Raw genomic sequence first — 10,316 nt, 5'->3', positions numbered from 1 at the left:
TTCTTTTATTCTTCCAAAAGTTGGAAAAAAACTACTAGTGCCTTGGTCAGCCACAGAAATAATTATCATGTTCCAGTACAGTGACTCTTGATTTTATAGAAAACCATATCCTTGTTTCTGTTATTGTACATTTTATACAGTGAGTAGATATAGCTTTTCCTACTTTGTTTCCCTACTGAAGACTAGAGATTGATTCATTGACTGATTCATTAATTCAACAGACTAATGAGGTGCCTACTGGTTGCCAGGCACTGTTTTAGATGCTGGAGATACAGCAGTGAATAAAATAACTGAAATTCCCTGTGCTCATCGAGCATACGTTCTAGTGTGGGAAACCAGACAATAAATATCCCATCAGCTAGTGATAAGTGCCAAGGTGAGGATGGGCCACGTAAGGATAGAAAGTAGTTTTCGTATAAAGTGGGGTCACTCGTACACCTTATGACAGTTATACCAGAGCAGCTTAATGTGAAAAGAAGTTCTGCTCCCACAGCTGTAGGGACTTTTGTGAATAATCGAGGGGTGCCACGTAAGCGTTTAGAGCACAGCTCCTCCTTCACTCTACCCCCCAAAAGTTAGGGTTTATATATTACATTTTAGTTCATGGAAACATGAAGCTTCTATGTTTTCTACTTTTTCAAGTTCTACTAAATATCAAATTAAACGACAGAAATTAAAAAAGTATGCCATAATCTAGCATCTTAAAAAATTTAGAAGGTTTAAACCACTTAGCTAGGGTTTATTGACCAATTATTGAGATTTTATAAAAAAAATTTCCCCTTATTTAAAATTTATCTATCAGACATTTATCCGATTTTGTTACTGAGTAACCCATATTTCATTCGGTTCAAGCAATTTTACTTTATCTCATTTAAATAAGTCATTATGAAACCCAGTACTTATTTTGCATCAACTTATCATAATAATTGAATACTATATGTAAATATACTTTCTGCATAGAAAGATTTGTCTCCATAAAACAGACTCATTAAATACAAAATGAATTTGAGAGTGAGTTAACTGGACAAATACATATAATAATAACACCATGATTTCTTTGCTGAGAAACCAGGCATTAGGTGTGGCACTTTACCTCCTGTTTAATGTATACACAATCCTGCAGATCAGAGGTAAATTCATTGTTCAGGATGATATTGACATACCAACAGAGCAAAATTTGTCTAATGTCACAGAACTAATGTCAGAGCTAAAAGGCAGGCTCAGATCCAATTCCAAATGTGTTTCTAACAGGCCTAACTCCACATTTTATAACCATAACATACCGAAAGCAAACCACTTACACCATAATCCATCTCCTAACAGTTACTAACATTATATATAGCGCAAAATTCTTTTCTAGAGCACATGTGTTTTTATTATAAAATTTGAAAATATTATCTATGAAAATTAACATATAATACTTTAAAAGGGCAAATAATTTAGTAAATAAAGCATCTTGATTACCCTTAAAAATTAAAGTTGATAAAACATCTACATAAAGAAACTTGCAGATAAGAAAATATGGTGATAAAAATAGATCTCCAAAATGTAGTGCTTAAGATTCCAATAACTATAGTTTTCTCTGTAAAGCCCACATGTGATTCACTGTTTACATGCCATGAAATTGAAGCACTGTCCTGAGGAAAGTTGTAAGAGAAAAATGCAGACAATGTTTCTGATAGGGAAAAAAAAAAGCTAAATAAAAAAATCAAGAGGTAGGAAAGAGAAGTATGGCCTTTCTTTTTAATGAGCAAAGAACGGCACCCCCAAGTACACCCCTCTAAACAGTAAAGCAATCATTTTTCAAAATCTTCCTGATCTGATCTAGATACCAACACTAGGAGCATTAAGAAATCATCGATAAATTAAAATTTTCTTTAGACAGCAGCATAATTGTGTCTGTAGCTTGCTACTACCTAGATCTAGTACTTTCTTTAAGGAGACCCTAGGAGTTGTTAAGAATTCTCACTTTATTTTTTGTCAAAAGAAAAAAAATAGCAACATGGAAAATGGAGAATGACGATTTGCCTTTAATTTTCACAGAAGCTATCACATGGTTCCAGGACAATGAAGATAGAAGTACAAATCCATTATCTATAGACTATAACAAAGATCGTTACATTTACTTAAAATTCTCTCTCACTCCTTTTTCTAAGAACATTAAAACCAACAAGTTTTTATTCCAAACAAAAGAAGCTATGAAAAGATTTCCTACTCTATACTTTCGCCTGTTGGAAGTGTTAATTTGTCAAAACTGGTTTAAAGATTGCCTGATTCCTGTATTTCCTTGGTAAGAGTTTCAAAACGCATTCTGAGCCCAAAAACTTACAGCTTAGTGTCTTCCATCCTAAAATCCGTCTTTCTTGAGTATGCTGCAACATATCTGCATGTCTCCCTCTTCTTGCTTTGCGTTCCTCAGCCGGGCAAAGACCAGGCAAAGAATCAGTGAAGGGGCTGTTTAATCATCATCCCATGAATTATGTCTCACACGGCTCGAGGTACAGTCAGGAAGCAGGCAAACGGCCGACGAGGACATACAACTCTACAGCCACTGTTTTTTAAACAGTAACCTTGTTCACTGAACCAAGTAAAAACTGAGAAAGGCTTCTGTTCAAAAGAGCCAGTGAAGCTCAAATGGGTGTGGGCCGGGAGTAGGGGAGGCCTTTCCTGGTTAAAAATGGTTGCTAAACATCACTTCAATCTCAGGGATTCAAACTCAGCCAGGGCCCCAAACAGGATGTGCATTAAACAGATATTAAAAACTTAACTGCTTATGAAAATCATCTAAATGGTATTTACTCTGTTCCTGGACTCTTGTGCCTTTTGGTTTCCTGATGTATTAAAAATGACATTTAAAACCCTGAAGATTATGACCGATTTTGTTCCCATACCAAAGGCATCTGAAAAGGCGATCATTTAGAATCAGTCAAGCAGAGAGACCTCTGTTCTTTTTCTCCCTTCCTGTGAACAGACATGGAGCTGTAGAAAAACTGTATGAAATGAAGTTTCACTGCCCTTCAAAAGGTTCAGAAGGCTGACTTGCTTTAGCAAGGTTTGAAAAATTCTAAAAGTCTTCAAAGAGGAATGGAAGAATCAATGAATATGAATGCTAAAGTTTTAGAAATTATTTCTAGATAAGTCTAGGTCCTCAGAATTTATCTTTGTTTTCCCTTTTTCTTTTATTTTTAGCCAGGGATAAACTGCATTGTAAATTTTGAATTCAAAATTCGATCATGATTTTACCTTAGGCTTGTCTTTAAAAGGACTTTTTGCCTAGGGGCAGACATAGAGAGGACACTAAGGAAGAAGGGTAATGTCGAGTCCTCACTGTGCCCTTACAGAATTTAAAAACATGTGACATGGAGGCCAGAATACTCTGATCAAAACCAATCAACTTAATGAATTTGGGTAAGCAACGGGACCATTTTGGAAATGAAAATTCCATGTTTAGAAGAAACACGCCTCTCTGAGTAGGAAGACTTGAACCTGGACGCATAGGACAGCAAAGATATACAAGGCTAAAGCACCCACTGGACTTGGGAATGAATCTTTTTAATGCCCTTGGAACTAAAGACTCCTTATTAGGAGCCAGTGTAGTCTAGCATCATCCCAACACCTGTAGGGACCCAGCATCAAAGCTGTTTAAGTACCATCATTCCCTCTAACAGGTCTGACATTTTCAAAGGTAGCCCATATAGACAATCTCTTTAGAGCAGGGTCCCTCAGCCTCAGTACTATTGACATTTTAGACTGGATGATTCTTCGCTGTGAGTGGCAGGGAGAGGGAGGAGGCTTTCCCGTGCATTGTGGGAAGTTTAGCAGCATCCCTGGGCTACCCTTGCTATATCTAATAGCACCACTGCCACACAGATCCCTCTGCAGTTGAGTTCATCAAAAAAAAAAAAAAAGACTTCAGGTATTTTCCCTGGGAGGCAAAATTATTCCTGGTTTAAAAAAAAAAAAAAAATCACAGCTCTAGTGGCTCCACATCCATGGTGATCCCCCGACCTCCGCCCCCAACCCTTGCTTCCCCTCTAAGCAGGACTAGAATGGGGGAAATAAACAGACACACCGACTACGAGTGGCGTTCACACATATACTAAAATTAGAAAACAACTGTCGCCTTCTAATTTCAATTGCTGTACTGTTCTACTGGTTCCTCACCTACCGCCGGCCCCCAACCCCGCCACCCCCAGTAAACCTTAACATTGCTAAGAAGGATATGGAACTGACTCGACAGGCAAGGCTGATCCATGTCCACGAAGCTGGGATGGAGACATAAACCATTCCTCACATACGTCTGCACTCATGCTGCTGCGACAGCTGGAATGTATGTGAATATTGCCTACATGTCTGAAGAAGTGGAAGAGTTCTCCAACTCTGCCCAATTGAAGCAACCAATCAAAGCCAAATTAAACTGGCTCTTAATTTGGGGAATTTTTTGGCATGTTAGTAAACCATCAACTTATTCCCATAATTCCACATCCATATATGAGTTGGGCTTCATACGATTAGGACTGATACTCTAAATTATCTGATAGCTTATTTATATATCTGGTAAATTATCTGATAGCTTATTTATAAAACAAAGACAGGAAGCATGAATTTATCAAGCAAACAAAAAGTAACTATTAGACGATTGAAAAAAAACCTTTCATTCCCTCCCTCAGAATCTAGATATTCTTATTTCAGACTCCAATGTAACTAGGTTTTCTATTTCCCAGTTCATTGAAGATTAGAAACACCCAATTTTGAGAAGATAGAAAGTTGTTATGAAGAGTCTAACTGGTCTATAGCCTTCCACACCTTGACCTCCAAAAACCAGTCATCAACACAGCTATGAGATTAATGTTTCTAGAATTCGAATCTGATCATATAACTTCTCGGTTTTCCTTGGGACACACTGCAGCCCCCTGAGCGTGGACTACCTGCCCTGTGGGATCTTGCGGCTGTTTTTCTCACCACACCGCAGCAGCAGCCGGGCTGCCTACTTCACATTCTCCTGTGCAGCCTACAGACGGCTGTGTTTCTCACCACACCGCAGCAGCAGCCGGGCTGCCTGTCTACTTCGCATTCTCCTGTGCAGCCTACAGACGGCTGGGTCAGGCAGCATGTCCCTGAACTCAGCTTTCCTCTCACCGTACGTTTTGTACATGCTGCCACCACTTCTTCAAGAATCATCTTCTCCCTTCATCTGGCTAACTTCCATATGCCTTATTATCTCTAACTCCTCAGGAACCTCCACAGTGCCTACCCTGCTGTCTCGCCCCTCCTTCCGCACTGTGATCAGCTGTGTGCATATCTGAGATTTACAGATGGGAGAGAGAAGGGCTAATGGAAGAAAAACCTGCCTTCTGAAGCACAGATTCCTCTTCCCATGCCAGAGGAAATACTTAGTGATTGCCTATTATGTGTCAGACGTTATTCTAAGGGCCTGTACACACACGAACTGGTCTAATCTCACAATGACCCTATTATCATGCCGATTTCACAGATGGGAAAACTCAGATACACAGAGCAGAATAACTTGTTGAAGCTAGTAAGTGGCAGACTCTATCTGCCCTCGAACTGGGTGACTTTGCATTTCCAAGCGCCCAGGAAGCACCAGGCCTGTGTTGCCTGCTGACGAGAAATGGCTGGTACCACCAGGGGAGAAGACAGGCAGGGACAGACAGGAGAGGACATTGTGTGGAGACAGTGCTCCACTCTTCCCTTAGGAACAACGGTTTGTAACTACGTGGGGGGCATTCATCCAGAAAAACAGCTGAATGCTATCAAGAGAGCAGAGAGAACAAAGAGTTTTATGTATCACAAGTGACTCAAGGAGATGTCTATGTTCGGTGCGGGGAGCAGTGAGTACCGTCCACGATGCAGCGTCTTAAGCTGTCTCTGCACCGTAACTGTCCTGGAAGGAGGCACATTTCTAACAGCACACGTCACCACTGTCCTTTTCTCAAGATGAAGGGCTCGGCCTATCGGTCCATTTTTGGTCTCATTTTCAACACCCAGCAAAACTACCTCAATGTAGGATACTGGCAGGTGGATGAAAGCAGAAATGATAAGTTTATAAATCACATTTGAAAGAACGGAAGTCACTTTTAAAATACGGTAAATTTTAAAAATAAAAAAACAAAAATCATAAGATCTTAAGGGGAACGATTTATTGTCTATGTTACATAAAAATCACTAACAAATATAAAATATGGCCAATATTTTGTAAGGGGCGTTGGTGAATTATAAACTTGACTACGGAGCAGTTTCAGGAACTCTGAGGACTCTACCTCTTCCTCTCGGCATGCTCATTCACTTCTGGTTACTGACTGCTTTCCTCAGAGGCCTTCTAGAACTGCTCTGCATTCCAGATGATGATTCATTATCTTCGCTGCAATCTCAGGCCCCACTGTTATCCTTAAAACTGTCAAGCACCTTGTCTTGACACAGTAAAATGTGAAGAGGCTCATATTCTTTAGTATATCTCTCTCATCGAATCTGCTGATTTGTCACCCTGCTTCTTCCATGTTCTTTTTCCTTTCACATTTTCCCCTCTCGACTTTTGGCTAACAAAAGAGAAGGCAGTTCTTTAAAACAGGCACTTTTAAGCTGCAGCAAGATATCTATGAGATCATGAGATATCTGGTAGTGTTTCTGTTTGTTTTCATAACAAAGCGCAAGGGCGCAGAAAATTGAGTGATCCACCATTTTTCTGCACGCCTTAAAAAACACTGGGGGCTGAGGGGTGTTTGTGTATGAATGTAATAGTGAATATGTAAATACATAAATTAATATCTAGTTGCCCTGTCGAATAATGAAAGAACATGAAAAAGCTAAGTCCTTAGACAAGAAAAGATATTGGACTTATTGTGTATTCTCATTATTTATAGAAATTTAAAATGTTTTCCTGCAGACTTCCAAATATTTTATACAAAAAGAATCACATATACTAGATTTGATTTCCACAATATCAAAACAGTGCAGTTTAAACTCTTGGAATTGGGTAGAGTTTAGTGTTTACCTAATATATAATGCTGGGACCATGGCTATTGCTATCTTCTTAAGGGGCAAATGCTGAGAAATAGATTTTGTTTATGTTTTATTTATAGTTATGGAAAAGTAAAAGCAGAGTTAATTTTATAAAGGAACGTGTGCTGTTTTTTTTTTTTTTACTGAAAAATTTTAAAAGCTAAAAAACACAAAGATTCGGTACATGTAATTAATTAAAAGACCCAGTTTACTCAGACTATCCACTGCAAATTGGTTGTGATCATGTTGGGTCTTACTTGAAGACATTTGAATTAGTACTAATCCTCAACGTCAACCTAGGAATACTGCAGTATATCACCTTCTCCGGACCCCCTTCTTAATCTTAATTCTTGATTTTTCCATTTCCTCTGTGATCGAAAAGTAGTAAGTATAGCTTTGGGAGGGTGTTTATTTTCAACCTTTACAAAGCATCCAGCTCTCTGTTTTACTTTCTTTCCCAATATTTATTTTATTCCATTTTCCGTTTCCTTTAGATAATCTCCAGAGGCTACAATCTTTAAGATGATAGAAAAGGAAGAGTATGCTTTTTGAGCCCCATTTTATAGTACCTTGGACAGTGACAAAAGCTAGAAGTGTTGATTATGAGAAACTCAGTTAAAAATGTACTTAATACGATTGTTTTCTTTAGGAGACTAAGTACGACATGCTTGTCTGTTTATCAAAATCCACATTTACATTACCCTGAAATTTTCATGCTGACCTCAATCACCAGAAACAATTTTCCTTCGTTTCTAAACTTCACAGGAATGGCCTAAACTATAATTTTTCACCAAACAATAAGAGATACTTTTATCTTACCTTGATACCTTTTCACTACGACCTTAATCAAAACTTTTCGATCTTATCCTATCCTACTATCTGCATGTCACCAGCTGTAATCAGCTTTCCTCTTGCACTTGTGAGCCACACGAGTTTTTGGATAATTACAGTTAAGTTATTAATTGTAATTCATGCTTGAAGCAACAGTTCTTAGTAAAACTTTCAGCAACAGTCCTTACTAAACCTTTCAGCAAGTTATTAATTGTAATTCATGCTTGAAGCAACAGTCCTTACTAAACCTTTCAGCAAAGTCAAGTTGCCCAGGCTGGATTATTGGGGCTGAAACTCCTAGAAAGGGTCAAACTGCTTCTTTCATTGGCAAGAATTTCTGCCAAAATACTCTCTACAAGCATTTTTATTCCTCAAAGGTTTAAATGTCCACTTCCACATGGGAAACTTGTAATCAAATATTACTTGAATTCTCCATCTTTTGTTGTCAATTCTGCAAATTAATTACAATGTATTTCAGAGGGGATTTCACTGACCTAGACGATTAATGGGAGAGCCTGACAGCTGGAGTCCTGAGTTAGATCAGAAATTAAAATAAGGAAATTGACCTAGTTGCAAAAGGGACATTTGTTAATTTTCTCAAAGCAAACCAATGCAATCTTTCAGGTATTTACCTTCAGAGTTAAGGGCTAAAATACTTAGGTTATTGCATGGAACCAAAATATATTAGCTACATATGTAAGGCTCTTGTGCAAAACATCTTACATCTTTGACTTGATGCTTCCTTTTCTGTATATCCCAGGCTATGAAAATTCACCCTTTTTTCTCCCAACTAGCCCTCGACATTACAATGTCTTCAGCGAGTAGCAGCCAGTAATGTCATAATGAAGTTAAGGAATGGAGGCAAGTAAAAACGTCAAGTGTGATATGTCCAAAGTACAAATTCTTACCTTACAACCTAATTTACAAGCATGACCAGACTATAAGAGATCTATGGCAGTTTGGCAAATCACTAGGAAATGAGAGCATCAAGTATTGCAGGGCTTTCTGCTATTAAAAAGAATAGGGCTTTGCGGTCTCTTTGACATATTGGGCAAACAGCCTAGATTCAAACCAGCATCACCACTTTGTTTCCGTATTCACCTTCCAATCTGCTCTTACCGTTGCCAGTCCTTTCCCTTCTATCTCTGTATGTCAGATTAGTTGCCTTAAAAACCAGCTCCAGGAGCTCATCATTCCCCTGCTCAAACACCTATCCCATTTCCCAATTACCTACCAAAGTAAGGCCACTACAACGTGTTTCCATCTACTTGGAGATTTTTCCGCCCCCACTACTCCTCCAAGTATCCCATGTTTTTACAGAATGGATGCATTTGCTCTTCCTTTAACATGCCTCGTGATTTCCTTTCCCTTCCCTTCCCTTATTTCCTCTTTCCATGAGGAATGTCTCTTCAATCATCTCTGTCAAATCTTCGAAATTCTTCAACAACCAAGGCAAATGCCCTCCAACCTCCATAAATCCCATCTTGATTCTCCCCAACAGAAGTGCTTGATCTCTTTCTAAGCCACGAACACATCTGCTGTACTCAAACAGCGCTAACATTGCAGGGGAGATTTATCAGACTCATCTGTCTATTTCCTGAAAGGCTATGGGTATATAGTTGACACTCTAGAAACACACTAAATTGCAATGACCTAGCCTCTAGCATGTGGGTCAATTTTCAGTGATATTGGGGTATATATTTCAAAAGATAATAAATTAGACAATAAATAGTAAGTGCAGAAAATAAGAAATATAAGCACAAAATATTTGAAATAAGCTGCAATCTCAAAATTCAGACATAACCATGGTAAACATTTTAATATCTGTTCTTATAATTTTTTTCAAATTATGTATGTCCGTATATATAATACAAAAAATGAGACCTTCATGAAATACTATTTTGGAATCTATTTTATAGCCTGAATATATTTCCAGGTCAACTATGTTTCTAAAACATCTTTATTAACGATTGCACAACACTGAATTGTAGGCACACACTATAATTTATGTGAGCACTATAATTTATGTAGTAGATTCTTAAACTGTCAGATGTTTCCAATTTTTCAATATTATAAATAAGGCTCCCTGTAGAGCTGTTTACAAATCTTATTAATATCTGAAGAATAAACTCCTAAAATTAAATTGCTAAAGCTTTGGTTAGGGACATTTAAAAATGTTTTTAAATTTATGAATTACCTATTTCACCAAATCATTAATAGTGATCATTTAACTAGTTCACATTTATTTAGTAAGTGTCTGCTGTATGACAGGCACTGTTCTTCAAGACACTTCCATCCAGTGGATGTAGATAGATAACATATGAGAGAATAGACTAATAAATAAATGTTATGAAGGAAACAATACTGGGGGCCGAGGTAGGAGATGGTAGGTGAGGGGGTCAGAGAAGGCTTCGCTGAGGAAATAGCACAGGTTAAAAGGCTCCAGTTATTCCAAAAACAAATGA

At 38.0% G+C, this 10,316-nt stretch overlaps 1 protein-coding gene across 1 annotated transcript in view; it reads right to left on the bottom strand.

The window, feature by feature from the left end:
- MAP7 (microtubule associated protein 7) overlaps nt 1–2,637 on the bottom strand; it is a 90,532-nt gene extending 87,895 nt beyond the window's left edge. Inside the window, exon 1 of the mRNA XM_015592126.2 lies at nt 2,330–2,637. Coding sequence (XP_015447612.1) covers nt 2,330–2,381 — 52 coding nt within the window. The 5' untranslated portion in view covers nt 2,382–2,637. The remainder of the gene's footprint in view (nt 1–2,329) is intronic.
- Nucleotides 2,638–10,316: the final 7,679 nt, after the last annotated feature.

The sequence above is a fragment of the Pteropus alecto genome, unplaced genomic scaffold (genome assembly GCF_000325575.1).
Source record: "Pteropus alecto unplaced genomic scaffold, ASM32557v1 scaffold185, whole genome shotgun sequence".
NCBI lineage: Eukaryota > Metazoa > Chordata > Mammalia > Chiroptera > Pteropodidae > Pteropus > Pteropus alecto.
Note: the sequence above shows the minus strand (reverse complement) of the source record. Positions and strands in the feature narration are given on the sequence as shown.